We start from the raw sequence: 26,266 nt of genomic DNA on the forward strand, positions 1-26,266 counted from the left end.
GGAAATGTTCTGTGCCTTAATCCGAGAGTATATTGTTTGAATTTACATCTGGTGGCACAGTGCAAGCGCTCAGCTGCTAATGGAAAGGTCAACGGTTCGAACCCACCAGCTGCTCCACGGAAGGGAGATATGGCAGTCTGCTTCAGTAAAGATTTACAGCCTTGGAAACCTTATGGGGCAGTTCTATTGTGTCCTATACAGTCGCTATCAGTCGGAACCGACTCTGGTGACGTGTTTGGGTTTGGTATCGTGTATGTGAAACATTGAGATTCATACATTTTACTGTGGGTCACACCTCAACTAAAAAAAAGAACAAAACTAAGTCAGATGTCAATTTCCTGGTTAAAATCCTTAAGTGGCTTCTCAGTGTACTTAAAAATAAGAACCAAATTCTGCAACACTTGGCCCTGGCCTTTTTCTCCAATCTCATTTCCTACTATACTTCCCCCTTACTTGCTTGAGGAGCCCTGGTGGTGAGGCAATTAAGAACTCAGCTGATAACCAATAGGTGGAAGGTTGGAACCCACCAGCTACTCCATGGAAGAAAGAGGTGGCAGTTTGCTTCCGTAAAGATTTACAACCTTGGAAACCCCATGGGGCAGTTCTACTCTGTCCTTTAGGGTCACTATAAGTCAGAATGGACTTGACAGCAGTGGGCGGTGGGGTAACTTGCTAGAGCCCACCTGCCCTAGCTTTCACTTAGTTTCTCTAACAAGTCAAAGCTTTCCTGCTTCATGCTGTTCCTTTAGCCCAGAAACCTTCCCCACGCTTAGCACCTTCTTCTTCTGGTCACCTACTCAGGCTTTTCCAGACCCATGTATCCAAAGCATGTCATCCCACTGATTCTTTCTGCTCCTTGCTGTCTTTTTATAGTACTATTATACAGTAGGAAACCCTGGTGGTATAGTGGTTAAGAGCTATGGCTGCTAACCAAAAGGTCAGCAGTTCAAATCCACCAAGCACTCCTTGGAAACTGTGTGTGGCAGTTCTACTCTCTTATAGGGTTGCTATGAGTCAAAATCGACTCGATGGCAATGGGTTTGGGTTTTTTTTTTTTTTTTTTTTTTTTTTGGTATTATACAGTGACTGTTTTCTTGTTTTCCCACAGTTGGGACCAGCTTATACATTTGATAGACACTTATCACATACACGTTACTATGTTAAGCTCTATATAGATGACCAACACCATATGCCATCTGCTCAAAGAGCTGAAAGATCTCCTATCGCTTTATTTTTTTAGTTCTATAAATCGAGGCAGTGTGCCTAAAATAAGAAATCATCCTTCTCCCATAGAAATTCAAACAGCATCTCTCTAAACACTTTCAGTAGCCATAACAATCTGTCTATACCATGGGGTGAAGAAGGAAGACTGTAGCAAAAAAAGAAAGCCAGAAGCCAAGAGCAGTCCTCTTCTTATTATTTGCCATTGAGTCGATTCCGACTCCTAGTGACTCCGTGTGTGCAGAACAGAACTGCTCCATAGGTTTTCAAGGCTGTGACTATTTGGAAGCAGATTAGCAGGCCTGTCTTCCGAAGCGCCTCTAGATGAGTTCAAACCACCAACCTTTCAGCTAGCAGTTGAGCGTGTAACCATTTACGCCACCCAGGTACTCCTTACTGCTCTCTACACTGAGAGTCTTGCCCATGCCGTTCACTTTCAAGCCAGTCTGTCTCTGATTCACATCTCCCCACGATCTCAGTTTATTCCCACAGAAGTCTCCACCCTGGGTCTGGAGTGGGTAAACATATTGGGGGAACAGCAGAGAAAGCATGCATAACAAAAACTAAAAAGCCACAGACGACAAGCATTTTACACATATGCACACACATACACACGCACACGAGAAAAGCTTTTATTTGGTTTCACAAAGTAAGATGCTAAAAACAAGGGACCCAGAGACCAGGTTTGTAACGCCGAAACTCCTGATGCAGCAGGTGCCTCTCAGACACCTTGTCATCCAGCTCAGCCCTCCGACATAACCACTCTTTTTTTGACAAGTGTGGTCATTTCAACAATAGGGCCATTCAGAGCCACTTCATTTATTCAAAAGCTCCTCCGAGGGGATCTCTGCTTCATGGCTTCAAGGATCTCTCTGCTGGTGATGGCTCTTCTGTGCTTGTAAAAGGACAGTCTAACCGCCTCCAGGCTAACCCATTCCAGTTGCCAGTCATCCAGACAGCCCAGTGCTTCCAAGACCCAGGAGCACCCACTGAAGTCTGGGTGGGTCTATGAGAGAAACAGCAGGGGCGAGGCAGAGATGTTAAGGTTCCTATAGTAGGCACTCACGTTTCCACGGTTTCATATCCATGTGGATCCGCAGAAGCCACCCAAAGAAGTTTAGGGATGTGAAGAAAGAAACTAGGCTGTAGTACCTATCAACAGCCTCTTGGGAAGAGGGAGGAAGGGGAATTTGCAACTGGTAGGAAAGATAAGCTGAGGAAGCAGTAGCTCAAACATAACCCATAATAAACATAATACAGACTAACTCTGGTCGCTTTTGTGCCTTGGTTTTTCCTAATGGAAACGGAGTTAACACCCAACACTTTCTGAAGATGGAAAATATAATTTTAGTTTAGAATGTACTTTCACACTCTATATATTAGTAAGCATCTTACTTTAACATTTCTTAATTTCCATCCTTACTCCTCATTACTTCCTTGTACTGACTTACCTCCAGCTAAGATGGAAAACTGGCTCTTCCTCAGATATGTCCCTCTGTTTTCCAGCCTCCATGCCACTGTTTACCGGTCACCTCTACCCAGCATGACCATGCCTATTTCCACCTTTCGAATCCTGTCCATTCTTTAAGGCTCCACCCCAAGTGTCACCTCCCACTTTATCTATGGTCCACACAACTTTATTGAGTCCCTCCTCCCTCTGAGGACCATGGCACTCTGTGCTCTCAGGGTCTGTATCACATGCTGCCTGATGTCATTCATGGTCCTGTCATGGTTCAATGGTAGAATTCCTGCCTCCCCTGCGGGAAACCGGGGTTCAATTTCCACCCAATGTACTTTGTGCACAACCACCAGCCGTCTGTCATTGGAGACTTGTGTGTTGCTATGATGCTTAACAGGTTTCAGTGCAACTTCCACACTAAGATGGACTAGGAAGAAAGACCTGGCAATCTACTTCTGAAAGTCAGCCAATGAAAACTCTATGTGTAACAACAGTCCGATCCTCAACAGATCCTGGGGATGGCACAGTGTTTATTCGGGTCGCCATGAGTTGGTGGCCAATGTGATGGCAGCTAACAGCTACAACAACAAAATTAGAGAGGCAACTGGAGTAGTGAAAAGAACACTGCCCTAAGAATCACCTGCCCAGGGCCCTAATCCTTGCTATGCCTGGACATTAAGCATCGTGTAAAAAAAAAAAAAAAAAGCAACTCGTATTTTCACGCTGGGCCTCAGTTTCCTTTTTGTGAAAAGAAAGCCTTGGAATGGGATCTGAAATTCTCTCCTGTTCTAACCATTTGGAAGTATCTCCTCAACGCCCCCTCCCACCCCTGCATTGTGAGCCCTTTTACAAGAGAGACTATGCCGTTTTCCTCAGAGCTTCCCCAGCAGACCTGGCTTGCACTTAGATACTCAATACATTTATCCAAGCCGTATCTTGTTTTATACTTATAGCGCCCTGAGAGGCTGACCCAAGGCACGAATCCAAGCCTTTGGAGAAGGAAGCAGAGTGGCCTACCAGGCTTCCACAGTTAGTGACAGGCTGAGGACAGACTAATTATTAGAGGGGAATATCTAGGTAATATCTAAAGGCCTACTGAATCTAAGTACTCCCATGCAGGGCCCCTCTGGCCAATTGCAGGCTTTGTATCAGTAGTTCTCAATTGGGAGGGGGAAATTTGTCCTCCAAGGGATATTTTTAGTTGTCATAACTGGAGCGAGGGTACTGGCGTCTAGTGGGTAGAGGCCAGGGATGTTACTAAATAGCCTACAATGCACAGGACAGCCCCCCATAGCAAAGAATTATCTAAGCCAAAATGTCCATAGTGCTGTGGCTGAGAATCCCTGCTCTGTATCATACACCTTCTCTCCTTCTCCTGTATTTCCTAATTCCATTTCCCCTTCCTTCTTCCAGGATAAACAACAGATTCCAAATGACTACTGGAATACTCCCTGTATTGTGGTACAATTACAGAGAAACACTCAACCTTGCCTCATTGTCATGTAGAAGCAAAATTCAAAATCAAGCCCTTGCATATATTTCAAAGCTTCTCTTGAAGAGAAACAAACACTGTTCTAATTTTGTTTCCTACAATTTATGTGTCAAGGCGTGAGGTTGGGTGGAGGAGAGGAGTCAGTGAGGGAGACGGAGTCAGGGAGGGAGAAGGAATAAGGGTACCTGACCACTTAGGGAAGATTCTAAATACAGATGCATCATTTTATCAAACCTGATATATCCAGCTATTCAAAGTTACAGAAGGGACTAGGTAGTGAATGCCCCCTTTATAAGAAAAACCCCAAACCAAACCCATTGTCGTAGAGTCAATTCCAACTCATAGCGACCTTATAGGACAGAGTAGAACTCCTTCACAGGGTTTCCAAGGCTGTAAATCTTTACGGAAGCAGACTGCCTCATCTTTCTCCTGCAGAGCACCTGGCGGGTTTGAACCACCCATCTTTTAGTTGGCAGCTGAGTGCTTAACCACTGTGCCTTATAAGAAAAAGCCTCCTTATAAGAAAACCACTGTGCCTTATAAGAAAAGGGCTCCTAATGGCACAGTGGTTAGGAGTGCAGGCTGTTAACCAAAAGGTCGGCAGTTCAAATCCACCAGCCACTTCTTGGAAACCCTTTGGGGCAGTTCTACTCTGTCTTATAGGGTCTCTATGAGTCGGAATTAACCTGATGGCAACAGGCTTTTTGTTCTTGGTTTTTAAGGAAAGGAGGGGGCATTTGAGAATCAGTTTACAGATTACCTGTCAACAGATACAAGAAACAGAGACACTGAGAGCTCACGTGTTCCGAGTTGCTGCCAACAGAAAGCCAAGCAGAAGATAGCGGCCGTCAGCAGAACCAGTTTACACAAGCTGTTTACATATAACTTTTCAGGCGAACTATGTGTGAAGAAGGACTCCCAGATCAGAATAAGCTGAAGTCAAGAACACACCGAGAACACACTAACACGATACCTCTCTTGGCCATTCTACGTTTCCACAGGGAGAGTCCCAACTCACTTGCTTTAGGATTTTCCCCATGTAACAAAAATGGGCCTCCTTCTTCTTCCTCCTCCTCCTCCTCCTCTTCTTCTCAAAGGCTGAGTTGGCCCACTCATACTTCTTTTTGGCTGGGATATGAACTTCGCTCTTCTTAGGGAATTTTAGGCCACCTAAGCAGACGTAGTACATGTCGAAGGCTCAATCCTTCCACTTCCAGTCTTGAGTACCAGCACGGGAAAATGCACGCGCCAAAGAGGTTTTATAGGGAGAGCTGGAAGGCCCTCTTTCCTAATTAAATCAGGGGTTGCACCTGCAGGACACAGAGGCTCTCAGAATCCTTAAGAGATATTAGGTGTAGAGTCTAAAGCACGCTTTTGCTGCTTTCCTGAAAGGAACATGAGGTGGATAACTCAAAATCCCAAGCTTCCATCTGCTCTATCCCATGTGAAAGAGAGAGTAGCCACCTCGATGGAATGGCATCAGTTAAGCAGACAACACTCATCTCAGAAGTTCTTCACTGACGCTTAACACCAGGTGTTTTCATTATAGTGATTCTTAGCCACAAAGATTTCAGTTCAAAAGGACTGGGAGTGGGACCTTGGAAGCTGTAGTTTTCAAAAGCATCCCAGGTGGGATTCATTGATCCAGAAAAGCTTGGCCAAGCAGCGACAGAAGATCTGGGGTTGGGAGGCAGGGGAGCAGCTATTCACAGATGTTATGCCCTATGTAGTTATATTTGATTGGGAGAGGAACGTATCTTCTGAAAGTCAAGCACATACCTGGTTATGCAATGGCAGTAGGAACTCAGGTGACAAAGTATGCAAAGGAAAGCCAGGAAGTCACTGTAACTCAAGACTGAACTTCGAGAAATCATACATAGAGAGGCCAGGAATTCCCTGCAATTAGTATATCACCTTAGCTACAAGCAAGTGACCAGTCTGACATGAACCAACAGATAAGAGGGCACCAGAGAACCACGTGTCAAAAGAAGAGAAGAACCAGACCAGAGAAGACACTGTTTCTGCTCCCACACCTGGCTATGAGCTGCATCAAAGCCCTGTGGGGGAGACTGGTGTATAGTAATATTAGTAATAACAGTGCTGTCAGCTTACATTAGTTGAGCCCTAGTGGTGCAGTGGTTAAGTGCTTTAGCTGCTAACCAAAATGTCGGCAGTTTGAATCCACCAGTCACTCCTTGGAAACTCTATAGGGCGGTTCTACTCTATCCAATAGAGTCACTATGAGTGGGAATCGACTCAACAGCAATGGGTTTGGTTTAGCTATATCGCAACAACCATGTTAAGTGCTTAACATGCCTTATCTCATTTAATTATCATAGCAACCCTACCAGTATTACTTTCACTTTCCAGAGGAGGAAACTGAGGCTCCTTTTAAGTGACTTGCCCAAGGTCACATACAGTGTATATAGCCCCAGAGAGTTTGATCCTAACCCCACACACACTTTACCACCTTCCAGACCTGAACACCAGAGCCCCACAATCCTGTAGCTACACGTGTGTGCTCTGCGTGGCTATTACATGTATTTATTCATTGATGGATAATCGTGGGTGTAACTTCTGCAGTGTAGGTTCAACCCTTCTGAATTGATCCTTTGATACTCTTTACAAAGTCTTGAAATAAAACCAAAATAAACTCAATAGGGCTTGCCCCTGAGGTCACTTTTAGCTGTATAACACATTGGCTCACAAAATAAAGAATATCACCCCTGAGTACTGTGCTTCTTTAAAAAAATCATCTGTATGCGACCAAATGGTCAACATTACTTTAAAACAAAGATAAGACTGTAAGGGGGCAGGGAGACTACATTAATGGCAACAGAACAACCAGAACAGAAAATGACGAGAATGTTCACGTATTGTAAAGGATGTACTCAATGTCACTGAACAACTTGTGTACAAATTGTTGAATGGGAACTTAAACTGCTGTGTAAACTTTCACCGAAAACACAATAAAATATTATTAAAAAACAAAAACAAAACAAACTCAATGGGGCCTGAATTAAAAACCAAAAAGAAAAAAAACCTAAACTAAAAACAAAATGTGGTTCCCTATCGCCTGGTCATCAAGGCCACACCTCCACACACCATGCCAAATCCTACTCTCATTTCACCAGCCTCATCTCTCATCACTTCTCTATTTTAAAATGGTAATTTATGCACACAGCACATATATGGTAAAGTGAATTGACAGTTTTCATGCAAGAAAGTAAGTACAAACCAGCAGCTACCACCACAGCTCTGTGGGATGGCACTTGTCACTGGATTGGAGCAATGGGAAGGGTCTGGCCGGGATGGAATTAAACCAGCACTACATGTCAAGAGGAGTCCTGGTGGTGTCGTGGTTAAGAGCTATGGCTGCTAACCAAAAAGTCGGCAGTTTGAATCCATCAGCCTCTCCTTGGAAACCCTATGGGGCAGCTCTACTCTGTCCTATAGGGCTGCTATGAGTTGGAATTGACTCAACGGCAATGGATTTGGTTTTTTGGTTTATATGTCAAAAGGAGTCCCTGGGTGGTACAAACGATTTGGAGGTTCGAGTCCATCCAGAGGCACCTCAGAAGAAAGGCCTGGAGATCTACTTCTAAAAAACATCAACCGTTGAAAACCCTACGGAGCACAGTTCTACTCTGACACACCTGGGCTCACCATAATCGGAACTGACACCGTAGTAACTGGTTATATGTCAAGGGAATGGTGGAGAGTATTTGCAGCAGAAGGACAGACGTAGTGCCGCAGTGGGCATGTTCCACAGAAGGCCTAGTCAGGTGGCATTCACTCATTTAAAAATATTCAACAAACTGTGGTCCCCAACTAAAAGTGCAAGGCCAACGGCTATGAATGGAAATCATAACCAATTACTAATATAAATCGCCAAAAGCATCAGAGGAAAATAATACTGATGATTATCCCGAAGACTCACAGGCATATATTGGCAATTTCAATCTGCTAAAAACGATATGTAACAGATTACTGTTAGTTGTCAGGGGCCATTGTACAACAGAACAAAACGCTGCCCGGCCCTGTGCCATCCTCACAATCACTGTTATGTTTGAGCCCATTGTTGCAGCCACTGTGTCAGTCCATCTCATTGAGGGTCTTCCTCTTTTCCACTGACCCTCTACTTTACCAAGGATAATGTCATTCTCCAGGGACTGGTGCCTCCTGAAAAACATGTCCAGTTATTACCTGCTAATAATTTCCCTATTCTGAGGCTAAAGGAAGAAATTATTCTCGTAGCAACGCCAGTGAGTACTTACTAACTGCCTTGGACTGTACAAAACATTATATATATGTCACCTCATCTCATGGTCTTAACACTCAGACATGGGTTTTATCAACTCTTTGTTAAAGATGAGGAAACTAAGGCTAGCAAAGATAAACTAATTTGATCAAGGCTATACAGCTAATAAATTGTAGGGGTAGATTTGAATGTCTGACACCCAAGTTCACGTCAATATTTCTCCAAGTTAGGCCCCCTATTTATCTGCAGCAGAATTTCCTGGGGACGCTTCTTAAAATTCAGATTCCCAAGCCCACCCTAAACCTCTGGTAGAGGTAGGGACCTTAAGTTTGGTTACCACGGTACCACCATTGCCTCCTGAAGATGAAGACAGTGCTGTTCTGAACCAAACCCTGTTCAGTGTGGAAGAGCCAATTAGAGACATGGAATGGCTGGGAACCCTAGGAGAAAGTGACTGTGCCATTGCTAAGAGCTAAGCACTGTCAGACATAGACCTTAGACATTAAAAAGCAGACTTTATAGAGATCAGCAAAAATAAAGTTAGGATTCTCTGGATAGAAGCACTAAGAAGGGGGTTAACTCACAATACAGGAGAGGTCAGCACAACTGGACTAAACCAAAAGCAAAGAAGTTTCCTGAATAAACCGGATGCTTCGAAGGCCAGAGAAGCAGGGCAGGGGTTTGGGGACCATGGTTTCAGGAGACATCTGGGTCAACTGGCATAATAAAACAATAATAAGAAAACATTCTGCATCCCACTTTGGTGAGTGGTATCTGGGGTCTTAAACACTAGCAAGCGGCCATCTAAGATGCATCAATTGGTCTCAACCCACCTGGAGCAAAGGAAAATGAAGAACACCAAAGATACAAGGTAATTATAAGCCCAAGAGACAGAAAGGGCCACATAAATCAAAGACTACATCAGCCTAAGACCAGAAGAACTAGATGGTGCCTGGCTACAACCGATGACTGCCCTGACAGAGAACACAACAGAGAACCCCTGAGGGAGCAGGAGAGCGGTGGGATGCAGACCTCAAATTCTCAGAAGAAGACCAGACTTAATGGTCTGACTGAGACTGAGACTGAGACCCAGACCTTCCGTTAGCCCAAGACTGGAACCATTCCCAAAGCCAACTCTTCAGACAGGGATTGGACTGGACTATAAGATAGAAAATGATACTGGTGAGGAGTGAGCTTCTTGGCTCAAGTAGACACATGAGACTAAGTGGGCAACTCCTGTCTGGAGGGGAGATGAGAAAGCAGAGGGGGACAGAAGCTGGCTGCATGGACACGGGAATACATGGTGGAGAGAAGGAGTGTGCTGTCTCATTATGGGGAGAGCAACTAAGAGTATATAGCAAGGTGTATATACATTTTTGTATGAGAGACTGACTTGACTTGTAAACTTTCACTTAAAGCACAATAAAAATTTTTTAAAAATAAAAAAAAAAGAAGGTTAACTCAAGAAAAGTAGGAGGTTCCTCCTTACCTGGCCATGACTTTTGCTCCCCTCCTTGATCACAATTCACTTTAATCTGGTCCTGTCTTTGTTGAGTAAGGAGCTCTGGTGATGCAGTGGTTAAAGTGCTTGGCTGCTAAACAAAAGGTCATTGGTTCGAACCCATCAGCTACTTCACGGGGGAAAGATGTGGCAGCCCGCTTCTATGAAGATTTACAGTCTTGGAAACCCTATGGCAGTTCTATTCTGTTCTATAGGGTCACTCTGAGTTGGAATCAACTCAACAGGAGTGGGTTTGGTTTCAGGGTTCTATTTTTTCGTTGAGTATCATATCCAAAGGACAAACTAAGCTCATAAATAGGGACAATGAACAACAAGATCAGAAGATGGGAGAGTTGGGAGCTGGTTGGGATATAGGGCATGGAGTGAGTCTGGGCAAGTGGTTCAGGAATAAGACTAAGTGAAAGTGCGTTGGGTGCCTATTTTTATGTAGAGATGTCTACAGGGCATGGGAAGATCTAGGGTCCTGCTCCCTCTTGCTTCTCTTTACCCTAGCCGCTGCACATTGTCTCACAAAAAGCCATCTCTTAACTGGATGTCCATGTTGGATAGGGAAAACTACCCATACTCCAGGAAGAGTGTTACATCATATTCAAAAAATCTACCCCAATTGGAAACTTTAAGTTGATCTCAGCTCTACCACTACTTAACTATGACCTAGTCAAGGTTAGCGACTCTTCCTGGGACTCAGTTTACCCCTGTGATAAAGGAAGGTGTTTGATTATATGACCATTAAGATTCCTCAGCATCTTGCTACACTCATAGTGTGGTCTGCAAACCAGCAACCTCAGGATCACCCAGAAGCTTGTTAGAAATGAAAGATCTCTGGCCCCACCGCAGGCCTAATGAATCAGAATTGGCATTTTGACAAGATCCCCAAACAATTCTTACACATTTTAAAGTTTGAGAAGTCCTGCCTTAGCACACCAGCAATCCATGAATCAGTTGTGACTGTGCCCTTTGGTTTTCCCTTTCATAGGTTCCTACCATCAAACCAAAACCAAACCCACTGCTGTCAAGTCGATTCTGACTCATAGTGACCCTATAGGACAGAGGAAAAATGCCTCATACAGTTTCCAAGGCTGTAAATCTGTAAGGAAGCAGATTACCATGTCATTTTCCTGAGGAGCAACTGGTAGGTTCAAACCTCCAACCTTCTGGTTAGCAGCCAAGTGTTTTAACCACTGTGCCACCAGGGCTCCTTCCCACCATACTCCTCCCAAATTTTCTAGCTCTAGGACTACTTCCAACAGCTAAAATAGCTTGAGATTCAGTGATTACCTGGCTTGGAGCTTAGCAAAAGTCCACATGGCCTTATAAAGAAAAAAAATGCCTTAAACATAATACTTCTACACACACACACACACACACACATTCACTAATTAATTAGCTTGATAATTCCCAATTTAAGAAATATCCACTGGCCACTAGGCACAGGATGAGTAGGGCATGGACCCTGTCCTAGGGAGTTTAGGGGCATGTCTGGACAGCGTGGTAAGCACCTCAGTAATTAGTAAACAGGACACATTCCAGGGAAATATTTATAGTCAGAAACTATGTTATGACATCACCTGACTCTGTCTTGCCTGTGGTCTTAAAACTGTGGCTCCTCTGCCCACACAGGGGGAGGGAGTGTGTGCTCTTGGGACAGTTCCTGTCTGGTGACTCACAGGCTACTGACAGTGACGACTCGATTAAATTTCTCTCCATTCCCCACTGGTTATGACCCAAGGTGTGATTCTTCCTTTAGTCCAGGGGTTCTTAACTTGGAGTCCATAGACAGGTTCCTTCAGAGGGCCCATGTGCAAACTGTTTGGTGTATGTCTTAATATATTTGTCCAGGGGAAAGCCCACAAGTTTTCATCAAAGGAGGATAAAACCTAAAAAACTGAGAACCAGTGTCTTATGTTATTGTCCACCTGCTCGAGACCCTCACCATGGTTCTGCCTTCTCTATCTCTTCCCCCTCCTCAGCTGACATCTCCCAACTTCCTCTGTGACTAGTTTGATTATGTTAAAAGGAGCTCTGTCTGCCAAGAAAAAGCCCCTCTCCCACTCAACTCAGTCATGGGTGAGTCATGGGTGAGTACAGCTGGGTCACCAGGGCAGTGGGGACGAGAAATCTCTCAAATCCAGAGCCAAGTCTTTAGCAATTGGCTGGATGGTCCTCAGTCCTTAATGGTTAGAGATGAGGAGATGAACTTTCTAAGTTATTTTCTGGGCTTTCAACACGGCTTATGACGGTGACCTGTGCTTTGAAGATTCCCTTTCCTTTATCCTATGAGATATATATGGGATATTGGGGGGTGGGGTGGGAGATGGAGGGGTTCACAGGTGGGTAAAAGTCATAATGACACCAGAGAGGAAATTGTTGGGTCTATTTTTACTTAGGAAACCTTGGTGGCATAATGGTTAAGAGCTACGGCTGCTAACCAAAAGGTCAGCAGTTTGGATCCACCAGGCGCTTCTTGAAAACTCTATAAAATTTTAAGCTTCAGAACACTCAGAAAGCATATATCTTATCTTTGATGTATCATTCTTAATTCAAATCAAGCATTAAAGAGCAGAAAGCAGTGTCTTGGATAATTTCAAAGGCAGAGAGTGCCAAATCATTGATATGTAGCTGTGTGTACATTATGAAGTTATTTTGCAACCTAAATTTGCCTTCCTACTTCTGCTTTATAGTAACTTGGACTTGTAAAATATATAAAACACCCTTTAAGTGTGTTGTGTGAGTATGCTTTTTCTAACCTCCCCAAGTCTGTTATGCTAGACTAGTGTTGAAATGAGTCTGTGTTCCTTGATTGCACAGCACCTGGTAAAGGGAGGGAGGGTGGGGCAGCCCAGGAGCATTCTGGGAAAGTAGAGCAGGAGTAAATATTTTATTTTCACAGAGAACCTAGAACAGACTCTCTGCAGCAGCTGTTAACTACAGACGGGATTTCAGAACAACAACTTTTGGTCAGCGTGATCACAGTAGCGTGCAGGTCTGGCCCCAGAAAAGGAGAAGTAAATACATGCCTGAGACCTGCTTCCAGGAGCAAGAGATGAGAATGAAGTAAACGCTACACACACTGATTTTAGCGCAAGACATCCACCAAGGGGGAGAATTTACACCCTCACATTACATATTCCATAGAGTCACAGATCATTACATATTCATTTATCAAGCATGTATTTATTAAGGGCTTCACAAGCTAGGCACTGCGCTACAAGGTACCAGAGTTACAACCAAGAACAGGACAGACGAAGCTTCTATCCCTCCCTGTCTAGTGAGAGAGATGGACAAGTAATCAGGCTCAGGTGTGTTCAGTGTAGCAATGGGGACTTCCAGGGTAGTGGCGCAAGGGTTAAATGCTCAGCTGCTAATCAAAAGGGTGGCTGTTCAAACCCACCCAGCTGCCCCTCGGGAGAAAGACTTGGTAATCTGCTCTCGTAAAGATCTACAGCCTAGAAAACCCTGTGGGACAGTTCTACTCTGTCATATGGGGTCATTATGAGTCGAAATCGATTTGACGGCACCTAATAACAGGAAACACAGGAGTCCTGGTGGCACAGTGCTAAAGAACTGGGCTGCTAACCAAAAGATTGGCAGTTCAAATCCACCAGCTGCTCCTTGGAAACCCTATGGGGCAGTTCTACCCTGTCCAACTATGTGTCGGAACAGACTCAAGGGCAATGGGTTTGTCTGTTTGTTTGTTTTAACAACAACAGGGGGCAGAGAGGAGGGGCAACCAACTCTGACTTAGGAGATCATGTAAGGCTTCTTAGAGGAAGTGACGTTGGGGCTGAGAGCTAAGGGATGGGCAGAAGTTAGCTAAGCAAGGGAATGAGGGGTAGGACAACAGGAAGGGTATGTCACGCAGAGAACAGGATGTTCAAAAGCTGTCTCTACTCTCCCTGGTGCGCATGTTTATATTTGCCATTAAGGTAAATATTAAATTATTTTTGTTTTTAGAATTGTCTGTTCAGTGCTGTTTATAATCTCCTAGCACATCGATGCCGGCCAGAGCCAACAGATACCCTTCTACCAGGGTTTTCAGAGAGTGTGCTGGTCCTGGGAGGTCTGCAAACTTCTGATGTGACTTCCATCTCTAAGGCTTACTTGATGTTTTTTAAAATAATTTTTCAAAAATTTATAACAGTTTTAGATTATTTTTAACTTCATCTTTTGAAACAATGTTAAACTTAAACAGAAAAGTTGCAAAAATAAACCAAAAAAAAAAAAAAAAAAAACCCAAACCCATTGCCTTCCAGTGGATTCCAATTCATAGCGACTGTATAGGACAGAGTAGAACTGCCCCTAGACTTTAACAGGAAAGTTGCAATAACACTGCAAATAAAAAACCTTCCATATATTCTTTACCTAGATTCACCAACTGTTAACATTTGGCTATATTTACTTTATCCATTTATATCTATCTATATGCACACACTTTTATTATCATTATTTTTTTGAACAGTGTGAGGCATCAGGCCCCTTTACTCCTAAATATTTTACCAGGTATCTCCTAAGAACAAGGACATTCTCTTACAGAACCACAGTATAATTATCAAAGTCAGAAAAACTAACATTGATATAATGTTACTACCTAATACACAGTCCATATCTGAATTTCATCAATTGTGCCAATAATGTCCTTTACAACGATTTTATTTTTCCTAGTTTGAGATCCAGCCCAGGATCACCCATTGCCTTTATTTATGATGTCTCATTGGTCTCCATTAATCTGGACCAGGGCCTCAGCCTTTCTTTGTCTTTCATGCCATTGGTATTTCTGAAGAGTACAGATCAGTTGTTTTATAGAATGACCCTGAATTTGGGTTTGTATCATATTTCCTGGAGCTCTGGTGGCACAGTAGTTAAGACCTGGGCTACTAACCAAAAGGTCAGCAGTTCCAATCCACCAGGTGCCCCTTGAAAACTCTATGGGGTAGTTCTCCTCTGTCGTATAGGGTAACTACGAGTCGACTGCAAGTCGGAATCAACTTGACGGCAACAGGCATTATGTTTCTCATCATTAGATTTGCGTCGTGCAACTTAAGCAGAGAAGTGATGTGTCTTTTTCAGGACATCACATCAAGAAACTTATAATGTCAGTGTATCTCATTAAATATATATTGGTTTGTAATACATTTTAAACTGTAACACAAACATACATATCCAGATGTGCTGACATTCAAATTTTATCACCAAGCAGATTAATAATGAGCTCACCTGCTCTATGCTACCTTGTTTTAAAGCAGATCTCAGTGTTTAGTTTCTTCTGCCATCTCTGCTTATTTGAACTTCTCGTAAAGGTGTCATTTAATAAGGTTGTAGCTCTGCATTGGCCTTATAAAAAGGCTGAATGTAAACTGTACAAGTAACAAACTATTGCTCAGCCACGTGAATTAGGATTTTCTTGGCACTGCACAATCAAAACAACATATGAAAGTAAATTGGAATCCTAAGGCTGACTTAAGGCAATGGTGAGCCCTAGTGGATGGATTTGGGTTAATCATAACGTCCTCATTGGTCTCAAAGTCTCATTTTATACTAATTTGGGCTTAGAAAATGAATTTATAAGATGCCCTTTGAATATGTTGTCTGTATATTTTATATGTTGGGCTCCGGTGTGAAATTTTGATTAAAACAAGAGTTTTCTTGCTTTGACCACTTGAAAATCACAGTTGGATCCCAATACAGCTCCTCCCCACTGCATGATCTCTGTAACCTTCTCTTCATCTGTAGGACTTGTTTCTTTCCCTGGCACCCTGGGAACTGGGCCTAATTTCCACCAACCCCAGGGCTCAGGGAACACACATACATCCCTTTACTAATGGGTCTTTGAGTGTGGTCCCTAGCTGGTCTAGAGAGCCCAAAATGTCAAATTTTTTTCTTTTCGTTTTGAAATTCATTTCTACTTATGTTAAAAGGTACCAGTACAAACATTCCTGGGAATGCAATCTTACTCTATGTAGTCACCTGCTTAGCCACTGACCAACCCACACAAATAACCCAGGCATAGGACAGTCCTACCTTGCAAAGTGTCTGTTCCAGAGTTCTTATCCCACAGATGAGGACACTGAGATTCGGACAGGTGCCTTCTGAATAAGGAGAGCTGCTAATGAAGGTCATATACTCTGCTGCAACCCAGCCCTGCCTGGGCCAGGCTCTGGCACTTCCTGATGGCAGAGATGCTACTGGTAGAGACGTTACTGCCAGAGGTGGCCAGGTCACTTTCCTCTCTCTTGGCCAGGGTGGATTGTTGGCAGCTGAAGCAGGCTCCTTCTGTCTAGTTCACTCATCTCAAATTCAGACATAGAGTTGGAGCTCAGCCAGGTCTTTGGGGGCCTCTAGATTTTTTTTTTTAGATTTCTTAGTAGATTCTCCAATAGAAGATCGTCCTAACAGAGATGGGACTGTAGAGGTGAGCCTACCTTACACAGCCATTTATAATTACAATTTCACTGGGAAAATGCATTTTAAGTTCCAAAAGAATTTTCAAAGCTCTGTCTATCTGTAAGTTGGAGACCACTCATTTCATTCCGTTGAGCCAGTAGAGATTTCATATCTTCACATAAAGCATTGCCCTCCAGTCGATTCCGACTCATAGCAACTCTATAGGACAGAGTAGAACTGTCTCACGGGGTTCTGGCTGGTGCCAAGGGGGATATCAAGAACTTTTGGCCCCATGCTTAAGAAGCCTACAATATTCCGGAGATGAGTCACACATATATCAAAAACTGAAATAACAATGTAAGGCAATGTTTGATGACATGCTCAGCTGATAGGGAAAGAAAAAGGGATCATTTGGCTAAACGCTGGGGCTCATAAGTCAAATGGGATGAAATTCCACTTCCTACTGAAAATGCCCGGTGCTGTTCTACCCCCAAACTGTAAGCTATTGGTATTACCTCTCAGTCTGTGCGTGAACCACGATTTCAGCGATGGGGAGGATATGAGCGGAAGAGTACGAGTAGGTTTCGCGTCAGGGTGACAGTCACAATGAATTATCTTGGCGAAAACTCCACAAACTACTTTTGTTTTACTGGCATCTACCAGACATGGGCAGGAGGCTGCCATCCTGGAAATCCGAATCCACCCACTCTGTTACGTCCTCAGCTCCTCGTCCCCCCGTCCCCGCGAGGTTCCAGCTCCCGTCCCTAGGGGGCGCTGCCGACCAGCAGCCACTGCCAAGGCCCTGCGCGCGCCCCCGCCGCCCGCCCCGCGCGTGCGCGCCGCCCAGGTGAGGAGGCGGTGGCCTGGCCGCGGCGGGGCGGGCTCCTCAGCCGGCCGGGGGCGGGGCCGGGGCGGGCGGGGCCGGGGCGGGGCGAGCGGCCGGACCGAGCCCAGGGCCCGGGGCGGGACCAGCCGCCGCCGTCTCCGTCTCGGTGTCCCGTCCCCCACAGAGCCCGGCTGCCGCCGCGGGAGAAGCGGAAACGGCCGGGTGTGCCCCGCTCTGCGCCGCGCCGGCCAGGAGCGCGCCGAGGAGCAGCGAGGCGGCCTCCGTCCGGCCCGGCCCCGCGGATCGGCGCGCGGCGCCCCCTGCCCGCCCCCCGCCGCGCGCCCCGCCCCGGCCCCGCCCGTGTCGCATCGGGCCCCCGGCCGGCCCCCGCGGCCAGAGAGCCCACCTGAGTGCTTCCGCGCCCACCTGAGCCCGTCCGCTGGCACCATGGCAGAGCAGGAGAGCCTGGAGTTCGGCAAGGCGGACTTCGTGCTAATGGACACCGTCTCCATGCCCGAGTTCATGGCCAACCTCAAGCTCAGGTGAGGGTGGGACGGCCGCGCGCAGTGGTCGCGCTTTCCCAAGAGGGGGCGCCCCTGTGGTGCCACCGAATTGGAGGTATCCGGGGGTGCGCCGAGCTTGAGGGCTGTGTTTTCCCAAGAGGGGGCGCCTTTGGGGTGCGGCCGATTTGAGGGTGTCGGGGGTGCACCGACCTCGAGGGCTGCGCTCTCCGCAGAAGGGGCGTCCCTAGGGTGATCTCCGTATTGGGGATGTAAGGGGGGCGCTGAGCTCGAGGGGGCGTTTGGCTGCCCTGGCCCAGGTAAGTGATGTGGGCGAGCCACTTCCAGAGCAACGCTAGAGAGCCCGGTGACCTAATGGAAATAAAAGCAAAGGAAAATAAAAACTTTAGGGAGAGTCCTGACGGCCTCGAAGGCCCTGGGAAGACTTGGAGGGTGGTTTCAGGGAGAGGCTCGCGTCTCATTCTGGTTTCGCACTTGCTTTTTTTTTCTTTTCCTTTCTTTCTTTCTTTTCCCTGGCGTGGTTCCATCAAGTCATTCAGGATGCTGTGGAGTGATCCCTGAGCTGTGTGTTCCGGGACACTGGCTATTTTTTCGTTACTCTCTGAACGTAATTAGACGCGTTTCCAGACATCGAAGAGACTGCTGCGCTTGCCAGTGCCAAGATAAACTCTGAATTTGACAAGGCGTTCATGGTTTCAGTTTTTTCAAGGAGTTATGGATGGAGTCCTTGTGTTACTGACATCCTTGAAAATGTAGTCACAACTCAACGTCTCAAAATGGTCTTCCAAGACGTATTTGTTTTAAGAAAGTCTTCTGTATGTGATTATTTCATTCTTTAGATAGAGGCAGATGTAGTTTGCCCTTTTTTTTTTTTTGTATTTTATTTTAACATTACAGTAAGTGCAGATTCAAAATAGCTGAGTTCTGATGTGTGTATGTGGGTTTTTTACTGGAATTTTTGGCCCCATTTCTTGTAAAGTTTATAGTTGAATATCATGCTTTCAATTTATAAAGCGAAAATCATAGTCTAGGTTTAAGTGCTTAACTGACTCCAGTTCTCGGTATTAATTACCCCTGTTAATGTTAATGTAAATATTTACAAAAACAGGTTTAGTCTTTGAAACAGCAAACTCCGTACAATCTTCACCTGCTCTTGGGCAGACTTTGTTATGTCCCAGGGCAGCCAGCAGGGCACAGACCTAAGTTCTCCACCTGCCCACCACAAATGAACTGACCTTGAGTTAGTCTGAGTCTGAGTTTTCAAATTGGTGAGATAGTGAGGATCTCCAAGACTTCTTTCAGTGCCCATTTTCTATGATTCTAATATTTCCAAGTGCAGGCAGTCCCAAGCTTGCACAGTATCTTTCTGGATAGCCAAAAAAACCCAAACCCTTTGCCGTCAAGTTGATTCTGACTCAATAGCGACCTAATAGGACGGAGTAGAACTGCCCCATAGGGTTTCCAAAGAGTGGCTGGTGGATTCAAACTGCCGACCTTTTTGGTTAGCACCCTGAGCTCTTAACCACTGAGCCACCAGGGCTCCACTTTTCTGGATAGAGTGTTGTAAATTGGAGTAGTAGAATCAGATTTTTACATAGGCAGTGTTATGATATGATGTTACATTTCTGACCAAAGTCTAGATGCTCAGATTTTATACAAATGACTTCGAATACTATATTAATCAGTCAAAATGACATCCCTGTACATCAGCTGTAACCAGTACCCAAGAGTCCAGTTGTTGAGATTCCAATACTAGTTCTACCATTTTCTTGCTGTGGGCCTTGGGCAAGTTCCTTAGCTCTGTGCCTCACTCCTCTATAAAATTGAGGTTGTCCTGAGGGTTAAATGAACATGTGGTAACTGCCGTTTAGCTGGTGCCTGACTCACGGCAAGCTGATGCACAATGGAGCACAACACTGCCCGGTCCTGTACTGTCTCCTTGGTTGAGGACTGGACCATTGTGATCCATAGGGTTTTCATTGGCTGATTTTCAGAAGTAGATAGCCAGGCCTTTTTTCCTAATCGATCTTAGTCTGGGAGCTCCACAGAAACCTGTTCAGCATCATGGCAGCAGACAGGCCTCCACTGACAGACAGGTGGTGGCTGCATGTGAATTGCACTGGCCGGGAATCAAACACAGGTCTCCAGCACGAAGGGGACAGTTCTACCACTGAAGCACCAACGCCCTCTTGCAAAGAATACTGTCTGGCAAATACATATTAGTGATTATTAACTGTTTACAGTTTTCCCAAGTACAGATAAAGGGTTAAGTTAAACAGCGATTTTATAGACTTAAACCAAACCCATTGTTGTGAAGTCGATTCCAACTCACAGCGACCCTATAGGACGAGTAGAACTGCCCCATAGGGTTTCCAAGGTGTACCTGGTGGATTCAAACTGCCGACTTTTTGATTATCAGCCATAGCTCTTAACCACTGCGCTACCAGGGTTTCCTTTATAGTCTTATGTTGTTTTAAATTATTTAAGAGGCCCCCACCCAGGAAAGAAGAAAAGACATTGAGAAATGCTTTCATAATTTAGTCATTCAGTTTATAATCAGTTTATCAGACGTTAAGTACCTTTATTAAGTACATACTTATGTAAGATACTATAGTAAGAGTTGAATATGGAGTCATTCATTTTTGTCTCCATCTGTCACCTTCAGTAAATACATGGCTTCAGCCAGGGTTTTGTATAATTTTCAGAATTTGGAATTGGAGGCTTCGAGACTAACTGGGTTACGTGAATTATGCAGGACTCTTCCCATTGATGAAATTAAATCTCGTGTGGCTTTTTTTTTAAGTAAATTTGGGAGAGCGCTTACAATTAATTTTTTAGGCGTTTGTATATTATTGGTTGCGAAGTCTTTAAGTGTGAGATTTAAATCTCAGATTATTAAGATAAGCCTACCTTAACTCCTATGTGCACGAAACAGAGTTTTGCAATTTAATTCTACTTTGTGCCAGGTACTCTAGGAGTCAAGGTGGGAGGAGCCAAAGAACCGTAAGAGTGCTCCTTAGCCCTCAATGAAGAAGTAGCATTGAGAGGTGGCAACTCAATGAAGACAGGAAGAAAGGTGAAAATCTCTACTGATTTAAATAATAGTTCAAGAAAACAACAGAAGAGATCAGCCTTATAGAAACCAAACCAAAAAGCCAAACCCATGCCATTGAGTTGATTCCAACTCAAAGCAACCCTATAGGTCAGAGTAGAACTGCCCCATAGGGTTTCCAAGGCTGTAAATCTTTATGGAACCAGACTGCCACATCTTTAGCCTGTGGAGTGGCTGGTGGGTTTGAACCACCGGCCTTTTGGTTAGCAGCCCAACTCTTAACTGTGCCACAGGGCTCCTGGCCTTTTAAAGCTTAAGTGATTATTTGGCAAGTTAATTGTACAAACTAATTGTCCTGGAAGTTCAGAAGAGGGAGAGATGCCCTTAAGCTGACTCAGAAATACCACATGTAGGAGGAGAGGAGGAATTGAGCTGGGTAGGACTTATTTAAGTGGACATGAGGGTGAGAACATTCCAGGTGGATAAAGTAGTGTGAGCAGAGGTGTGGAGGCATGAAAGCTGACTCTGTTTGGGTGGCAGCAAGTAAAGTAACTTGTCTGGAGGGGAAGGAGTTGGTGTTGGGAGTTGTGGGAGGAATCACCAGGTCTCATTAGCACAACCCTTTGCTAACACCCAGGGTTCTAGGTCTACCTTTATACCCAAACATCGTCAGTCAAGGTCGTGGATGTTCAGGTGTGTGTATGTGTGTACTTGATGATGCTGACCTCGCACAGGTCGATGATTGTTCATGATTTACTTATAGTTGGAGAGCCCCATGTAGACATAGACCCAGTCCCAGCAAAGGGTAGCACCCTTACCTTCCTCTCTAGCTGTAAATCCTGACCCAGATAGAAAGCAGTCTACTCTCTGATAGTTTGGATTTCATATAACCCTGACATATCTTAAGACTATTTTAGCACTTAGCTGTATGAACTTCTGGGATCATGGTCTTGTGACCCCTGGGCGTTTGCTTCACTTTGCAGAAGGTGCCTGGAGACCTACCATTGCACATTCAGGAGCTATTGTGTGGTGTTGAAATGCGTTTGTATCCTGGACCATCGGTGGTTGGGCCACACCAGTTGTTTGTCTGTGGTTGTAGATATGTGAAATTTAGTGTATTTTATCTATCAGAGGGTGTGGATGTGTACATGAAATTCCCACGTGTACCTGTGCCTGATCATCCCTGCCTTCTCCACGCTGTGGCTCCTCCTCTCCGTCCCCAATCTGGAATGTCTGGTGCTCTGCTTTCTACCTGGCTGTTCTGTAAGGCCTGCTTCCTTCAGTTATGGTGGATAACGTACAGTTAACACTTAAGACTGTAGATGCTGCAGGCATCTGTGTCATCCAGACTTGACTCTTGACAGTAGTACCTAGCATAATGCCGGCCACGTAGTACATTCCTTGGTGACATTTTTTGTTGGAATGTTTCAGTTAGTTTTTTTTTTTCTGAAGCTTTTATGACTTTGTCTATTTAGAATTACCCAATTTTGCTACTTTTGTGGCCTCCTTTTCCTCACTTGGAGCTGAAGCTTGATTTTCAACATCTGCCACAATTACTGTAACTTTCCCCCTATTATTGTTATTTCAAAGAATTGATTTCGGCCTTATCTGTGGCTGTGGGCCTGGGTGAGGCAGGATTAGAGGAGTGATGTGGATTGTGTGTGAGTTAGTATATCTGAGAAGGAGTTTCAATTTGCACTACTTGCCCTTATAATGAAAACTGCTAGTGTCTTGAGGGCTGCCTTCTTTCCCTCCCAGAAGTTCTCTTGCTGGGGGAGATTTGTTCTATTTATTTCTTCTTCCTTTTTGGTGGTGGTGGTGGCAGTGGCGGTAAGCTCCATGCGGCATTTATCAAGGGCCTGTGCCCAGAAAAACAAGATTCCTGCTCAAGCACCACCCGCCTTCATGGTCAGTCATGATTCCTGCCACAACCCTAATGACCACTTGAAGCCCGACCGCAGCGTCTTCACCATGCTCTGCAGGCTTCTTGGACCTGCGGCCCTTTGGCTCCTTTTCTCCTTGCTTGGGCCACGCCTGTCCTTGAGTTCGTCCAGCATTAACGTCAACTTTGCACCCTCTCTTTCTACTTGAGAACCCTGCCAGGGCGAACCACCCATGTAAAAGGAAGAATGCAGGCTGCTACTTGGGAGTGGTCTCTAGCTGAGGACAGTGTCTCAAAGAGATGTGCTTTTCATTTCACAGGACAATGAAATAGACCTTAGGATTCTAGAGGTCCAGTTTCCTCGCTTTGTTGTCATTATTTCCTGTTTTGAGAATAAAGCATCTGCTCAGCCTTATGACCTGGTTCCTTGGAAATTTAATTCTTTCTACCTCTTTTCTTACTGTTTTTTTCCTCATGCATAGCAACAGTCTTTTAAAACACTGTGTTTGCCAAAGCTACATGCAACTTCTCACTTTTAACCTAACACGATGTGTGCTTTATGCCTGTGCCTGAAGCAGGGTTTCTCAACCTTGGTATTATTAACATTTTGGGCTGGACAGCTCTGTGTTTTAGGGCGTTTTCCTGATGGTGGAATGTTTAGCAGTATCTCTGGCCTTTACCCACCAGATGCTAGTAGCACCCCCAATTGTGACAACCAAAAATGTCTCCAGGCATTGCCAACATGACTCGTTTGTGGGGCAAAATTGACTGCAGTTGAGATCCACTGGCCTAGGCTGTTCTCAAGCCCTGAAATGCCCTCCTTCCCTCATCTCTGCCCCTCAAGCTCTGCCCATCATACTCTTATTCATTCTTCGAGACCAGTTCTGAGAAGTCTTTCCAAATCCTCCAAGACAGGGCTAACTGCACTCTCACCTGTGTTCCCAGGATACGTGGGCACTTGATCATAACTTTTGGAGGATTTATCATATTATATTGTTATCTGCATGCCTGCTTCCCCACCAAACTGTGAGATTCTCGGTAACAGCCTGTCCATGGGTGGATCCAGGTTTTGTGGGACTTTGAAGCTTATTTCAGTTTGAGGAGACCACGTTTAAGAAAAAGAATATGAATTATGAATGTAAAATAGATAAAGAGCTTTGGAAGGGAGTGGAGTGGTGCAAGCAGGTGGCCGTGGAGCAGATCCACCTCTGGTCCTTTTGTGTTCTCTGACGTTGTATAGAATTTGGCACCTATATGCTTTTTTTTATGCTTAGTATATGTTAAAAGGAATTAAGTGAGCAATCAAATGTTAGCTCAGATTATTCTTCAACCAGTGGGATTCTTGATTTTGAAAGGGCATACAATCTTAAAATATTGTACTTATTTTACAATATTTTACAGTATAATACAGTGTAATTCTGTGTACGAGACAGAGAGAGAGAAAGGAGGAGAGAATAAGTTTTAGAATTAGTAGAAAGGCAGCAAACAGATAGACACACGCAGCTACCATACCACCTCTGTAATTGTTTGGTCATTTAGAAAATTTAGTGGGACAAAGGGTCCCTGTTGCTTCCTAGGGGAAACATCCTAATATCCTGGGTGGTCTTCAAGCGTAAATCTGATTGGTTCAGAGCAGAAGTAGCACTAGATAGATCTATAGGAGAGGTGAATGGCACACTAAATCTTTTTGGCTTCTGTATGAAATTCTTTGGCAACCTTCTTTGAAGGCCTTTGGAAAAGGGTGGTTTGCTCCGTGCCTGTTTTGCACATTGGCTTCATATTGGGACAAGAATGAGAATTTTGGTTTGGAACTGCCATTTGGAGTGAATCACCCTGCCTTCTTGTTTCCCTCCCTACTCTATGACAGATTTCCAAGACTATTTTTATTCAGGGTCATTTGTTGACCCTGGAGACTTCTGCTGAATTTAGCTCCCAAATAGAGCCAGATGTGAGTGGAATCAAGCGCTTAGAAGCTGATAATGGTTCGTTTCATTGCAGGTCCCAAAGGTACCTACTTCTCCATTGAAGATATGAGCTTTGGCTTTTTGCTTAACTTTGAGGGAAAAAAATGGTGAATTTAGTATAGATAGAAAAGTGTCTATTTAATAATCTTTGAATAATTGTCCTGCATTGTGAATAATCCTTATTTGGAGAGCTGTTCATTAACACTGTCACCTAAGCCGGAGCCAACTCAGTGAAATGGCCCGTATCTCAAAGGTTGTTGTTGGTAGGTGCTGTTGAGTTGGTTCTGACTCACGGCGACCCTATGTACAACAGAACAAAACACGGCCCATCCTGCGCCATCCTCACAATTGTTGTTATGCTTGAGCCCATTGTTGCAGCCACTGTGTCAATCCATCTCGTTGAGGGTCTCCCTCTTTTTCACTGATGTCCTTCTTCACGGACTGATCCCTTCTGGTAACATGTCCAAAGTATGTGAGATGACGTCTTGCCACCCTTGCTTCTAAGGAGTATTCTGGCTGTACTTCCTCTAAGATAGATTTGTTTGTTCTTCTGGCAGCCCATGGTATAGTCAGTATTCCTCACCAACACCATAATTCAAAGGCGTCAGTTCTTCTTCACTCTTCCTTATTCATTGTCCAGCTTTCCCAATGCATATGAGTATCTTCTAGAGAATTATAAAACAGGGCCACTCCTTGAGGAAAAAAAAAATCTCAAGGAGTGGCCCTGTTTTATGATAATTCTCTAGCATCTGTTGCAATGGTGTTGTTGGGACTGTATTGGACCATCGTGTTGTTGCCCAGCCACTGGTGAGTCTGTCTAATGGGGCACTCTGCTGACAACAGTGGCTCCAACCCCAGTGGGTAGATGATCTCTTGATGAGCCTCAATGACATAAAAATGTCAGCTGTATTCATAGATAGGTTCAGAGGGTAACAGCATTTTTTAATATATATTGTAAGCCTCTCTCTTATTGTATATAAAAGCCCTTGGTTGAGATGACAGTTTTATTTCCTGTTTGAAGCAGGCTGTCTTCCATTCAACTGCTGTATAATTACTGGTTAGACCTCTTGAATAGAACAGTGTTTCCCCACTTTAGATTGGGGCATTTCTGGGAAGAAGAAAAGGGAAAACTTGCAGCAGGGGATAGTGGAAAGGGCATAAGCTTTGAGGTCTGACCAATCACTTTCAAATTTCAGCTTCACATTAATCTTATTACCCTTGTGACTTAGAACAAGCTAACGTCCCTAAACCTCAGTTTCGTTATATGTAAAATGGCCACTTTTTTAGGGTCATTTGAATGAAATCACATAATGTGTAGAAAGGGCCTGGTCAGTGCTTGGTACGTACCACCCACTCTCTTCCTTACATCCTTGCTGAATGGCATCACTCCTTGCTTTCACTTCATAACTGCTGGAGAGCCAGCTATTTTCACCTCTTCCTTGTCATTTCTTCCTTCCTCACTAAGACAGATTTTCTTGTTTTGGGGGCAAGGATGAGACAGGCTCCAGAAGAGGCTGCGGTCACCTAGTGGAGAGGGCAAGAGCATTGGACATAGCCTGAGACCTTAATCCTATTTCTGTCCACTTACTACCACTTACGTTGCCTTGGACAAGTTACTTAACCTTGCTAGGTCTTAGTTTCTTTGTCCATAAAAATTATGTTATTGTAAAGGTTAAATTATAGCA

At 44.6% G+C, this 26,266-nt stretch overlaps 2 protein-coding genes across 8 annotated transcripts in view; one reads left to right on the forward strand and one right to left on the reverse strand.

The window, feature by feature from the left end:
* Positions 1-1,102: 1,102 nt before the first annotated feature.
* Positions 1,103-12,758, reverse strand: LOC135228100 (histone H2A.N). The gene is made up of 2 exons (XM_064271423.1): positions 5,191-12,758; positions 1,103-2,227 (listed from the first exon to the last, which is right to left on the reverse strand). The coding sequence occupies exons 1-2, from the start codon at positions 5,359-5,361 to the stop codon at positions 2,045-2,047; spliced, it is 354 nt and encodes a 117-aa protein (XP_064127493.1). The 5' UTR covers positions 5,362-12,758; the 3' UTR covers positions 1,103-2,044.
* A 4,763-nt stretch (positions 12,759-17,521) lies between these two features.
* MYO1D (myosin ID) overlaps positions 17,522-26,266 on the forward strand; it is a 348,824-nt gene continuing 340,079 nt past the window's right edge. For 6 of the 7 annotated variants that reach the window (XM_010594223.3, XM_023553473.2, XM_023553472.2 and 3 more), the window contains exon 1: positions 17,523-17,704. In XM_010594223.3, coding sequence (XP_010592525.1) covers positions 17,610-17,704 — 95 coding nt within the window. In that variant the 5' untranslated portion in view covers positions 17,523-17,609. Of the gene's footprint in view, positions 17,705-26,266 lie in introns of all 7 variants that reach the window. The other variant, XM_010594224.3, reaches the window with a different exon arrangement.

Source organism: Loxodonta africana, chromosome 18 (assembly GCF_030014295.1).
Source record: "Loxodonta africana isolate mLoxAfr1 chromosome 18, mLoxAfr1.hap2, whole genome shotgun sequence".
In the NCBI taxonomy this organism is placed as follows: domain Eukaryota; kingdom Metazoa; phylum Chordata; class Mammalia; order Proboscidea; family Elephantidae; genus Loxodonta; species Loxodonta africana.